This window comes from Octodon degus, unplaced genomic scaffold (genome assembly GCF_000260255.1).
Source record: "Octodon degus isolate 3935 unplaced genomic scaffold, OctDeg1.0 scaffold00007, whole genome shotgun sequence".
NCBI classification, from domain to species: Eukaryota; Metazoa; Chordata; class Mammalia; order Rodentia; family Octodontidae; genus Octodon; species Octodon degus.
This window is the reverse complement of record NW_004524583.1, coordinates 19457937-19472365: the sequence shown is the minus strand read 5'-3', so window position 1 is coordinate 19472365 and position 14429 is coordinate 19457937. Positions and strand designations below refer to the sequence as shown.

The 14429-nt window shown below is 44.0% G+C and overlaps 1 protein-coding gene across 1 annotated transcript in view; it reads left to right on the top strand.

Annotated features, from left to right (window-relative positions):
- The window catches only part of Rhoj (ras homolog family member J), an 89700-nt gene extending 82676 nt beyond the window's left edge, over positions 1–7024 (top strand). Inside the window, exon 5 of the mRNA XM_004624801.2 lies at positions 4354–7024. Coding sequence (XP_004624858.1) covers positions 4354–4500 — 147 coding nt within the window. The 3' untranslated portion in view covers positions 4501–7024. The remainder of the gene's footprint in view (positions 1–4353) is intronic.
- Positions 7025–14429: the final 7405 nt, after the last annotated feature.

Sequence of the window (14429 nt, the reverse complement as noted above, 5' to 3'; positions counted from 1 at the left end):
AAAGAAAGAAAGAAAGAAAGAAAGAAAGAAAGAAAGAAAGAAAGAAAGAAAGAATCTCCTCATGAGCCAAAGTTTCCTTTCAGTCTCTTAGGCAAGGTGCCTGCCCCGGTCCCACCACCCTGCACTCTCCCATACCCAGAGCGGTGCACTCACCATCTCACCATTCATGTTAGAGCTAGCTAGCATCTTTATAGAGTCCTGAAAAAAAGCCATCAAGCCCACAAATGCTCTTCCTCTTTCAGCAACTGATGAATTTTGATTGATGGAAACAGACTTTCTCCCACAGGCCTTCGGGTTCTTGCTCCCTTTCTCAGCTCTCTAGCTCTATGTGTATAGACACTTATCTGGCAGCTCCTTTAGATGCCACCTCACCTCTGTCCCCTCTGATCCCTTCTCCCTGTCCCCATGTGGGAAATGTCCCTCTCTCCCTTCCGAAAGTTGACAACACTCCTCCTTTGATTCACTAAGGATTTTTGTTTCTATGGGGGTTTGTTTGGTTGGTTGGTTTTGGTTTTTTTTTGTCTCTCAACCACAACCTGTTTCTGTTTGATGGAGATGACAAAGCAGAGTGATGAAGACCCTGGCCCAGAGACAGACAGAGTCTAATCTGTGCTGTGCTTTTGGATGCGTGGCCACAGACGGGTCACTGAACCTCTCCGGGCTTCAGCTCCCCGCGCTGTAAAATGAGGATGGTGATGAACTTTACAAAGTCACCGTGGTGATGAGATGGCCACCCTACCAGGTCCAGCCCAGCGAGCCACAGTGAAATCTGTGTTGGCCCTCAGACATGACTCCAGTGGGGAAAGCCTCTTTGCTGTCATTCCCACCTATTACTGTCTTATTCCGTAACATGTCCCCCTGCTTCCAAGACAACCTGGAAGAAAAATGTCGTGGGGCCGGCCAAATAGCTCAGCAGATTAAAGCACCTGCTTAGGCAGACACAGGGGCTGGGGATTCGATCCCCAGGTCTGCCCTGCCTGCTCCACCCCCGGGGCACACTGAGATGGTGATTGAGACTGGGCGTGGTGGCACGTGCCTGTAATCCCAGCTCTTGGGAGGCTGAAAACAGGAGGATCACTAGGAGTCTGATCTAAGTGGTGAGACCCTATACACCCTGTCCTAAATACAGAAAAAGAAAAGCGTCGTGTTTTACTGGCTTACCCGGTGGGTTTACCTGTTTGTCAGGCTCTTACACTGGCTATACATCTGTGGCACATGTCCCAGCTTTTGAAACAGTAAGTTTTAGCTATTGTAAATTATCAGAAAGTGTTCTATTTCCATCCCGTCTTTTCCTTGAAATACATCAGCTTGCTAAAAGCACGTTCCAGATTTCTAGCCTGTGTGTCAAGGCAAGGATCTCTGAATCCTGCGCTATCCCAGATGGATTGGGAATATTTGACTCAGTAGACTGTTTTGCTCCAAGAGGCAGATGAGGTTGCTGCTTCAAAACAGCTGTCTTTCCCTGAGACAGCTTTCCACTGCACATCTGCAAGGACACAGATGAGTTCTTCAGCAATTCCTCAGCACGCCCGTGTAAATGCTCTCTCTGACCCTCAGAGCCCTTGAAACCCGGTAACAATACTCATCTCACAACTGGGCTCCCTCTCCCACACTCCTTCCCACTCACACCCAAAACCTGCTGGCAGCTTGTCCAGGAACGAACAGCACAAGGCACAATGTTTTGTTAACCTCCTTACACAACACTCCCTTTCTCTGCTGTTTCACGATCTGTAGTAATGTCAGAATTGGGAGAGACAAGTGGAGACTCCTCCTGCAGCATCAAAAGGTGAGCTCTGAGGCCTTGGCTGCCGCGCTCTGGGGACAGGAGGAGAGGAGAGGCCCTCCCCATCTTGCGAGGCCCCACCCACCTTGTGGCGGGAGACCAGGGGGAACAGAGTTTCCAGCTCACCTGGAGCCCCCAGAATCTGTCTGAGGCTGGTGATCATCATCCCAGGGGTCTCCCAGATAAAAGGGCCCCAAACACTTTACAAGTTTCCCAGCATGCATGTAAAGAGCTGTCACATTACGAGTCCTTCAGCTGGCCCATTGTTAAATTAATGCACCTTTTTACACGTGCTGGTATCCAGCTTAGACACAGTCTCGAAGTGTGATAGTGACATTATTAGGAAAATTCTCTCTGCCTTTTTTCCCCTCTAAAAGCAGTGTCCTAGCATTTTTGCTTTGGCCTAAACATTACTGTCTTATTTTTGAAATTATTTTTTAAGGTCATTTCCTATCCCAGAGGCCAACCATGGTCAAAATGCAAGAAAGGTTTTCAATATCCATTGATGGTTTCAATGCCATAATTTTGGCATTTCTCTTTAGCTCATACAGTGACCATTCCAGTCTGCAAAAGCAACAACAAAGGGGTATAATATCTGTTGGAGAAATAAGAAAGTAATTTCTAGGCCCAACCAAAGCAACTTCATTTTTTACTTAGTCTTCGCATCTGTGGCCTTGCGGATAGGTGAGCAGCTTGTCGCCCTGGCTGCCAGCTTCATCAGACCTGAGCAATCTGGTCAGTTACTGTCAAGAAACAAGGAAGAGAACAGTAATGAAGGGGCAGACCCAGAGCTTCACTTTCTAGTTGACACCTCATGTTCCCCTCCTGGGGCTGTTCCTACACTAGTGCAGATAATGTCACTCATTTCTCTGTAATCTACACATGGAAAATTGATGGGTCATACTCAAGTGCATTCATGTCAGCATCCTCCATGGGCCACAGGAGGTTTTTAATTGGTAAATAGTAAATCAAAGTCTAAGTTCCCGGATCTTCTTGAAAAATACAACAGTGGAACAACCACGACCCAGCATTCCCGCATGGGGCATGCGCTATGACCTGCCTCTCCTCTGTGCCTCCTGCCAACCCTGGTTCATTCATCTGTGTGAGCAGCTGGCCTTGACAAGCACAGGACTTTGCTGTCCTTCTCGTCATTCAGCTGCTGTAGTGGCCAGGGGGTCACCACCCAGCCAACCTCTCCTAACCTAGCTGTATGCTTCAAAATGAGTCTTATAAAGTAAACCAACAGCAAGCATTTTTCTAGGCATTCTTAGCATTCAGCCTGTGTCATATCGTTGGCTCACACTGAGAATGTGAGAAACGTCCAGGTATCCTTCGCATGGAGCTGATTACCAAACATGGTCTTCACGCCTCAGATTTTCTTACTGAGAACCTGTAATTTTGGCCTGCATTTCTGGTTTTCATAGAGCAGTCACGATTACCCAACATACCATGGTATGAAATCATCAAAAAGTTTTGAAATAAAGCCCTCCACAAGTACAAAATACTTTATCATTTCAATGGACTGTCCACAGACAGGGAATATGTTTCGGTCAGTACATATATTTTATGATTTCTGGTTTTACATGTTTTGATTTTTTTTAATTTCTAAAAATGTAATTTTAAAAGCATATTGGACTGAGAAACAATAGCTTTCAGCTATTACTCTGCTGAAAGATGCCTTGTTAGACGTATATTCCAATCAAGAATGCCAAGAAACCCCATTGCCTTTCTGTGGCTTTATCAACCCGGCTGGCACCTGGCCCTGCCACATCCAGGAGGTACAGCTAGCTCAGATCTGACTGCAACTAACACAATGCCGGGCAGCCCTGTGCTTCAAAGCAAAACTCAAACGTACCATTGGCTTTGAATCCTCTTATGATTATTTATACTATTACAGCCTTGTGTAGTTATGTTACAGATAAGGGGCCATGGATCCTTCGAGGAAGTCATTGCTCCCCAAAGTGATCTCTAACCGTGTATTACTAGTATAAAAATATTTTTAAAAAAATTAGGATGGTGGACACTGTTGTAAACAAGGAAACTAAGCCACACTGACTTCGTTATTTGCCTCTCATTGCTGGGACAAAATACCCAACAGCCAAAATGTAGGAAGGAAATGTTCATGTGGCTCGCAGTTAGTGGAGGTTTCAGTCCGTACTCAGCTGGCTCCAAGGCAGAGTGCCACACGGCAGACCGCCGCGGTTCACAGCTGCAACAGCAGAATAGCAAGAGCCGAAAGAGAGGAGTAGCGGCAGCGATAAGGGCCGAGTCCAGTCTCTCCTTTCCTGATGTCGCCTTTAGGCTGTCCGCCCCAGGGTGGGTATAGCACTCACACCCACAATCCCAGTACTACTCAGAACCATAATTGCAGACTCTAGAACCGTGCCCCAGTGACGTGTAAGGCTTTGGGGGGGGACAACTCCGCACAAACCACGACACACCCAAACCCGCAGGCTGCTTAGGGGCCTCGTGCAAGTCGGGATTTGGAAGCCTTGCGCCGCCCCGCCCCACCCCCGGGCCTTTTCTCCGTCCTTCCTGCTCCTCACGGCTCTTTCTCTTTCGTGTTTAAGATTGGAGCACAGTGCTACTTGGAATGTTCGGCCCTGACTCAGAAAGGTCTTAAAGCGGTTTTTGATGAAGCCATCTTCACTATTTTCCACCCCAAGAAAAAGAAGAAGCGGTGCTCTGTTCGGTGCAGCTGCTGTTCGGTGGTCTGAAGTCGCTCGCGTGCCACCTGCACTCCAGCCGGGGCAGGGAGGTCAGCGGGCAACCTCTGCCCGCAGCTCCAGCCAGAAAAGAAGGCATCACAGAGAGGACGTCCTGCCCCCGCAGGAGCTCTCGGAGCAGCACCCTGGTCCACCACCTGCCCCCTCCTTTTCAGCCAGAAGCACCCACCCTGCACCTATCTGCCTCCTCCCCGGCCCTGGAATGATATTCGGACAGGCCTGCTGCCGAGCACGGCAGACACACAGCCAGAGGCCGTGTTGCGTTTTGCATGTCCTGTTCCCAGGAGCCTCGAACTGCTGGAAAGTGTCCCGGAGAAACCAAAAGAGGAACTTGGGTCCTGTGCTGGCAGCCCTACTCCATGTCTTCTACAAAACTTAGAGCCTGACACTAGCCTTTTTTCCCTGAAACTGCTGTTTTCACCCATGTGTCTTACTTAGATTTGTGTTACTTCAAAAACTCTCCAATGGCCTCAGGTTCTACAAATCCATACCAAAGTAGCCTGAAGACAAGGTGATTTGTGTTCATTTCCATTTTTGGCAGGTTTCTACCAAAATTATTGGAACCAACATATACCTCTGAATGCCTGGTTATAAGATACAAGAAAACTTTTAAGCTTCTGGAAACTTACAATGCCATACTTTTTTAGCCTGTTTTAAAAAAAAAAAAATCTGAATTAGTATAGATCCACATATTTTTCCAAAGACTCGCCCTACAAAAGCTTAAATTGTAGATAGGCTGCTTTTTTTCATATATTGCCATGGCTAACCAAAAATAAACTGTATTTAAGAAAGTAACATTTCTGCTTTTCATACAAACTGATTGGGGAAAGAGAACAGCAGAAATAACTCTCTGAAAGTATCCTTCATTCTTCAAAGTAGCTCTCCTGCTCTCTCCCTTCCCCGAGAAACCCTTTTCCACCCATGGATCTGCACTTCCTCCCAGCCCTGTTCCTTTTGTTCCTCCCAACACAGTAGTAGCCTGGCCTCTAAGAAAGATCTAGACCCCAGATGCGAGAAGCCAAAGTTCCACAATCCCCTCAAATCAGCCAAACTGCCTCAATTTTTGTAGTTTCTTCCATGGAAAATGCTTCTCAGCTTGCCTTCTGTAAGCTCCCATGCTGAATGCAATGACACTCCCCAGTCACAACCGGCCCAGGCTTTCCTAACTCATTCTCCCAAGTATTTGTTCTAGTGACTACATTAGTAGGTACCAAGCTCTGAGCCCGTTTCCAGAACAATGTATGACATGCAACATGACCTTGGCCCTGAGAAAGGAAAAGCTCCTGATTATCCGCTCTTTCTACATGAAAATTCATTTCGTTTTATTGCATGAGTGAAGTTTATCTTTGCAGTATGAAATTTGGGGGTCGGGGATTCCAGGAATCAAACTCAGGACCTTGCACTTGCCAGGGAAGCCCTGCACAGGTGAGCATTACACGCTTAGCCTCTATGCAGTATGAGATGATACCAAGTTTTTCCAGAGTCTAGCGCCCCCCTGAGGAGGAAACCAGTCTTTCTAGTCCCTCTGCTCCTGGAGGAGCTACTTTAAAAAAAAAAAAAAAAAAACAGTTGCATGCTATGGGACCTTCTATAATTTCCCTTCAGTCTTTGGGGTTCTATTTGTTTAGAATTTCTGTAATGTGTTTTCCCTCCTCCCATACTCAAGTCCTAGTTCTCTTCTGTCCCATCTAATTGCTGAACTTTTTTTTTTAAATACACACACATCTTACAGGAAACAGAAGTTTTGTTAAGTCTAAGTTTGACATTTAGAAGAAATAAGGATTTTCTGCCTTTGTCAATGGAAGTCAACCACGTATGAACTATAGCTCTGCAGAGGCTATGAATGCATCATTTACAAACAATAATGAGTATTTAGCCCTGTAATAAAGAAAGTGCTGTAGCCAGTTTTGCTGCATCATTGCATAGTTACCTCTTGCTAAAGAGCCACTCCTCACTTCTCACTGACGTGGGTGAAAAATGGAAAGCAGTATGTTGGCTCCACCAAGAAAAATGTTCCAGATGTGTGCGCTCAACCGGCAAATAGCTCCGCAGGTCATCACCTCCCTAATGGGCCACTGGGATTAACTTGTTCATGGTGGGAGGATCACGCTCTCACCTGGAGCCAGGGCCTGTGCAGAGATCATTAGCGTCTGAGCAGAGCAGACTCCAAGAGGCTTGAGGGGCAATTACAAAATAAAATCACGTAGAACAAAGCTACGTGAATGAGTTCATGTCATTCCAGCACATTAATCATCCACTCCGCCTTGTGCCAAGATCTTGTTCACGTCACTGAAAAGTGTCTCTTTGCTGTAGGATTGAATAAAACTATACAGAAACCAGGAATAAAAGGGCATAGGAATCTAGAGAAGTAGCCTTTGATGGTCTGGACACCAAGGAGCAACTGATTTCCACATAAAGCCAGAGTCTTCACTTTCTAGAGTTAGAAAAGTTTTCAGAGGAGGTGGGGAGATAGCTCTGTGGTTTAAGTCACTGCTTGGCAAGCACAAGAACCCAACTTCAATCCCCTGTACCGCATGCCGCGCCAGCCCTGGAACCCCAGGTGCACCAAGCTGGCCACCAAAACCAGGTGTGGTGGCACACATCTGTGATCTCAGCACTGAGGAGGCTGAGACAGGAGGTTCACTACATGCCCAAGCTGGGTAGTGAAACATTGTACCAAATAGATATGTAAAAATAAAAAATATATATCAGAAACTATGGTGGTGATGAGGATAGTATTGGCCCTCAGGGGCTGGAGGAGGGCCTAGGATATATCTACGTGATGGGAAAGTACTGGCTGAGGGTGGTAGCACATGCCTATAATCCCCATACTTGGGAGGCAAAGGCAGGAGGGTTATTCCCTTGAATTTGAGACCAGTCTGGGCTACATAGTGAGTTCCAGGTCACTCTGCATTACAAAGTGAGGCCCTCTCTCTAAATAAATAAACAAACTATGGCCTATTCTTTATATTATACTTGAGACACTCAGCCTACATGAGCTAAGAGAGGCCCCACTGTGCTGACTGTCTTTAACCCCATACTGTAGGTCCCTCGCTTCCTCACACACTAACTTGGCTTTGGGTAGGTACACCACTGGGGCTGCAATTGCTCATCCTACAGATTCTAGCCCCATTATTTTTTTCCATAATTTTATTGAGAAACAAATAGCAATGAGACAGTGTCAAAACCGATTAGTATGACACTTTCAATAATTAATACATTGCATATTGTTGTCTTAGTGGTTATTTATTATACAAGATGCAGACATGATATCCTGTTTATAAACACTATTTATAAACACTATTAGAACAAATCTTTCTATGCATTGAATTAAGAGAATGTAGCTATCTATCCTATTTTGAATATACAGATACAAAATGGTCATTCATTTGTATCACCTTTTTTTGTTTAGTTTTGTCATTTGAATATTACAGGTGTGTGAATTCAGCAAAATATTCCAAAATAGTCCAGTAGTCCATAATAGTAGTGGCTTACCCATAAGACTGGCAATGTCAGAAGTTGTTGAATTGAGCCTTGTACAGCTCAGCATATTAATATGGCTTTACTTTTTATACTTCATTTTTATACTTTCCTTCTGGATGGTTAAGACCCAGATAAAGCAAGACCTATATAACAATAAATGTAGCTTTTGTATCTGATAAGGTCAGACAAGTCCCCTCAAAATTTATCTTGAAACCCTGTACCGCAGTTTGTAGATCCCTTGTCAATGTCAGTCATGTGGATGATTCATGACCATCGCTTGACCAGTTTGCTCTCTGTGAAAGCCTGAAAAAATGTTTTCTCTCCATGTAACTCTCCTTAGACACACTCTACATTGTCAATCACTTTCCTCTGAGGCCCCATAATCTCCTTGATCAGAAAATTTGGGACATAACTGAGTTACATGATGTTCTAGTACAAGTTCTCCTATGTCCTGAGTCTTCACTGACCTTGAAATCTAGCCCCATTATTAACATACACTTTCATGGAACTAGGCCACTATTGGGAAGATAATATAAACTAGTAATAAAACAGACTACACGCAATTTAATCCCAATCTAAGGACTTGATCGAGTTGGCTAGTTTGACCAATTTTTTTTTTTTTACTCAAATGATTGGTCCCTAGGTAGAATAAGTGAACTCTCTGGGCTACTTTAGAAATATAAAAGGACTAAGACATAAATCATATCCATGATTAGAAATCTGGACTGATTTCTTCCAAGAACAGTTAGACTCAAAGAACAGTACTGAATACAACTCCACAGCCCTAAACCAGGAAGTGCTAAGTTGGAAATTCAAAACCTAAGCCATACATCTATGATAGGAGAAGGCTTGGGAGCTAAGATGTCAACGATAATGTTTCTGATCATGATACACAAAGAACCATTTGAAAGATTTGTGGTCAATCAGAGAAATAGCAAATGAAGTAGATATAACCATAGATAGGCTTTACTGGACCACCAAGCAGGGGATGAAACCTAAGGCAAAACAAACACCTGACGATTCTCCCAGAGGATTGTTAACTTCTACCCACTCTCTAGAAACAGGAAAAGAAGATTGTTGATGTGAGCTTGCTATGATCAGCAGCACAAATCACCGGATAATTTCACACATGATTTGCTACAGATGAATGTTATCCTGGACAAAGCTCCTCCTCGGGTCTTTAGTAGTAGGGAGGGACCTCATCCTGACAGGAAGCCAAGGGAAACTTACCAAGAAATACAAGGGAATAAATGACTCTGAAAGTTTCCTTGAGCATGAACTTGGAAAGGATGACTGGGAGGTATCTAGAAAGGTCATTATTTGGATGAATGATATTTAGTCATCTTCAGTGAGATATTTCCAGATAGAAAGACTATATTCAGTATGAACACATACAATAACAGAATGCAAACATTAAAGATAAAACAATAATTCTTGGTGCTTCCATAGGCATCAAAGACCAGAAAGCAAATGAGAGCAGCAGGCTCTCTGTTTAGCGTCATTCAGCCATCAGGGGCTCAGCTAGGCTTTCTGGAGCTCTTCGTTTCAGGAAAGAGTGAGCCCAAGGGAGGTTGGCTCATCTTCGAAGTGGTGGGCTGCAAGTCAAACAACCGTTGCTGGCTTTGAAATTCCATTTCAGGAACTGAGGGTAAAAGCTGCATGGATAATCTTGGTCACCATCTATGATTTTTCTCTGTGGAGCCTATTAGGTTGCTTGGTTGTATGTGTTTAAAATGTGTTCCCTCCTGATAGTTTATTATCTAAGCTCTGCAATAACTCAGAGACCTCTGACACTAGAGCTGCAGTTATTTTTCTTTTTTCTGTATTTCAGTCCACATGACCCAAGCATCTCAGTACATGCAGTTACCCCTGCTGAGCAGGGTCTGATCAGCATTACAGGGGATGTGATACCGGGACACTCTCAGATTTGTAAGGCCCAGACTTACACCTTCCCTGAAGCCACCTTGTTCAGCACATTTAGCCTTTCAGTGACCCTGCACAAATCAGACCTTTTTTCTTTTTCTTTCTTTTTTTTTTTTTTTTTTTTGAATGCATATAAGTTCTTTGAGAAAAAAAAAATAGAGACACTTTCTGAGGAGATTCTAAGCAGACTCGTTTCTCCCCAAGGACCCACAGACATGAAAGTCAGTGAATTCTACATTCTCTTTTCCTGATCGAATTGTTTTTTGTTCCCTGTGAACAGCAATTGTTATTTAAGGACTTCTCAGCAGAACATGGTCCCACTTGCAACAGTCCCTGTTCCACCCATTGCAATGTCTGTGGCATCCAGGAATGTGCAACTGACCAGTTCAGGGGCTGGCGTTCTTATAATCCACATTTTACTCAAAGGTGATGAAACTACCCTTTTCATAATTAATGGGATATAATTTCCTGGACTCTTTAACCTGACAGTTTATTGTGTGCTGGGTTCTGACTTCCAAGTCATTAAGTGTCTTCTCCCTGCTCTCCTTTGTGGTCATCTGAAGGTGTGTCTGTCAGCCACTGCAGCAGGCTGACTGCTGTGGGTCTCTATTTTCTTTCTTTTTTTGTGGTTAATTTTTTTTTCTAATTAATTTTATTGAGACAGAAATAGAAATGAGACAGTTTCAAAACATGCACTAAACTAAAGTCAAAGTGGATTAAAGATCTAAACATTAAAACAGAAACACTAAATCTCCTGGAAAAGAAAGTACGAGGAACTCTTGAAGACATAGGGATAGGCAAACAGCTCATGAACAAAAATAAAACTGCAAGGGAAATACTAGAAAGAATTAACAACTGGGACCACCTCTTACCATGCATCTCTTAGGGGGGCAGGGAGATGGCTCAGTGGAATAAGCGCCTCCTTGGCAAGCGCAAGGGCCTGAGTTCAATCCCCAGTTGAAGAAGAAGAAGAAGAAGAAGAAGAAGAAGAAGAAGAAGAAGAAGAAGAAGAAGAAGAAGAAGAAGAAGAAGAAGAAGAAGAAGAAGAAGGCAGATACATCCCTAGCATGCTAGCCCGACTCACTAACGTTTAAGTCATTTACTAGATGAGTAAAATGACCAGTGGAGCCTTTGTTTTTATTGCCCTGTGCTACCCAGATGCAACACAGGAGTATGTAGATTTTAGGATAGAGCAGAGGGCTCAGGAGATAGCTCAGTGGCATAAGCACCTGCATGGAAAGCACAAGGTCTTGAGTTTGGCCCTGGAACCAAAAAAGAAAGAAAGAAAGAAATCAATAGAATAAAAAAAAAGCAGCAACAGGCTTGGAAGATTTGCTAAACACTGAAGCATTTCTGTTCTAAAAATCTTTCTGGCATTGATAAAGAGAAAAAAGAAAATGCACCCTCAAACTCACCTTCAAGAAAGATTCCTGTCATACGAAGTTTACAAATTTATAGAATGAAGATAAAACAAACTCCTGAGGCATAAAACTCTTGGAGAAGCTTCTGCCATTGTTGCTTCAGACATAGAGCTCTGGGGGCAAGATAGGGCCTGACTACAACCACGGGCCCTGCAAGCGGGACCTAAGCCCATCTGCAGACTCGCGTCTTCTTTGCCATATGAAGCACAGACCAGACCTCACCCATTTAGTCACCATATTTTTACCAAACATCACTGGGGACCAGACTCTGTGCTCCCCGCCCACATTGCACTCTGTGCAAAGTCCTCTTACAAACTGCGCATACGTAGGTGAAAGCCTACGGCCTTATCCAAACACCTACCTTTAATCAAATCACAGCACACTAGGGTCACCACTTCTTTGTACCTGCAAATAACCTAATGAGGTTATTAGGTTAAGAAAGAGCCTGATGCCCCCAGATATGTGCAGTCACTAAGAGTCCACCTCCTGGGCACAGGACGGTCACTTTACACACACACACACACACACACACACACACACACACACACACACACCAGGGCTCCTCCATATGCACACAGAGGCATTACTGATTCAGTTGGGTGGCCTACATGCTCAAGCGGTAGAAACCCACCTCTGTCCCAAGATGACCCTTCCACTGGGAACCTTCAAACAGGACAGCCTTTCCCTCGGGAGCAGTGTGGTCAGTCACAGCAGCTCGCATTCTTGAAACCCTTTGACCAAATCCAAACAGAATCCTACAAGATCATTTTCACTATTGAAAACATAACCATGATTTCTTGCCTATAACCACGGAAGCCCAGTTGCCAAAGAGCACTTCTTTTCTTCTCTTTTTAATGAGGTTCATTGGTGCATTCTAGATGTGCGCCCTGATCACACTCAGCATAGGGAATTTGTACCTGTATATGGTATAACTTGATTCTTTTCTTCCCCCATTTCCTTACCTTCCCTCCAACCCTTCTTCTCCTCCTCATTTTCAAAAGCTTTGTCTCTATTTTTCTCGTTCTTTTCTAGTCATTTTTTTCTTTTCCCTTCTGTCCTTTCCCCCTCACCCCTCCCTAGTCTCCCTTCCTGTTTGAACATCTTCTTCCTATTTCACAGTGTCTATTGCACATGTGGGTCTTTATTTACACTTCTGGTTTCTCATACCAGAGAAACAATGCGGCATTTACATGTTTGTACCACTTTTTAAGAGAATGGCTGCAAGCTGTGTCCATTTAGTTGGAAATATCTCAAGCTTATTCTTTTTTACATCAGAGTAGCACTCCATTGTATAATAAACTACATCTTCTTTATCCATTTGCCAGTCGATGGAAATCCGGGCTGTTTCCCAGGTGTAGCCATTGGAAACTGTGCTGCTATAAACATGGGGGTGTACATGTAACATGGGAGTGGTATGATGTTTTCAATTTTGGGGAAAAACACTAAGAAGAATAGCTGGGTTGGATGGAACTCCAAGAGTGCTTCTCAAACCAGGGCCTGCACGTCTTCCAGCAGCACTCTGTGCCAAGGTGTTCCACCCAACTCCTGCCTTCCCTGGACCACAAAGGAAAGTCAGTTTTATTCAATTAATAGGCAGCAAAAGCTAACTGAAACCACTGATTTCTCATCAAAAATCCACTTACTTGTAATGTTTTAAAGTTTGATTTCCAGTCACTTTACGGGACAGTAAAATGAAATCCCTGCCAAGCTGCCGGCAAGCCTCCCCTCGTCTGACTGGAAACATTCCCACCAAAGGAAACACACTGAAATCACGTGTGGCCAAGGAGACCCCCTTGCCCGCATCAGAGCCTACCCACTTCTCCCCTCAGCAGCCCCTTAAAGCACAAAGGGTGAAATGCATGGATCCCTGGTGGCCTCTGCCTTTTGGCTTTGTCCTGCAGTAGCGTGGCGCAGATTTTGTTAGCACTGAAATGTGCAGCCAGTTCCCATCAGCCTTTGCTTCTCACTAGTGCTGTTAATGTTACGATGGTGAGACGTCTCTTTCTGAGCTTGGTCAGGCGGGATACAAAAGCAGAGTCCTCTCCCACTTAAAAACATTTCCAATGTATTTTTTAATTTATTTTGATCTGATGGCCATAATATGATTGTTGTCATTATTATTACTATCATCATTGCTATTATTTTGGTTTTTTTGAGACAGGGTCTTGCTATGTAGCTCAGGCTGGCCTTGAGCTCACTTTGTAGCCCAGACTGGTCTGGAACTCTCAGCAATCTTCCTGCCTCAGCCTCCTGAGTGTGGGGATTATAGGTGTGCCACCACACCTGGCTATGCTTTTTTTTTAATTTTAAAGATCATAAAAAAAATTTAAACCAGTAAAAATGATACAGAATTTCAAAACAACATGATCAGAAATCAACAATGGTTATTATACTGCATATACTTCAACTACTTCAAAGTAGTTGCTCAGGGTTATAGGCCTACAAAACGGATAACAATTAGGCATTACCTGTTCCTCTCAATAAACCACTAGGAATTCCAAGTACAATTTTCTCAGCTATCTTGTATGTATACTTACATTTCTCCCCTTTTTTTCCTTTCCTCCTTTCCCTCATCCCAGTCGTCCAACATACTTTTAAATATTGGATGTTTGCATTCTTCTCAGGAAAATGTGTTTCCAGACTGTTTGAGTTGTAATATGCCACTTCCAAGAGGAAGTACATAGACAGCAGCAGCTGAAAACAGCCTGGAAGCCTAGGACTTCACCACCATGATGGGAAAGCCTGCCTTTCCATGCTGTGGCCACGGGAGGACCCGTCCCATGAGCAACACGGGAAGCAAGAAAGCGAGAAAGCACAGCCCGTTCGCACATTTCCCCCAGAAAGAGCTTGCAAACTAACAGGATTAAATTTCTATTCTGAGAGCGTAATTCTACATGTATAATTCCTCGAGATAGAATGGCTTCATTCGCCAACGTGCTTGCTTTATTGTGTGTGGAGACAGCTTACTTTCAGTGAATGTTTCTTCAAATGAAATCTTTTTTTAATGTATTTGGTATAGGGTCTCACTACGCAGCTCAGACTCCTAGTGATCCCCCGGTTTTCAGCCTGCCCAGTGCTGAGATTACAGGCATG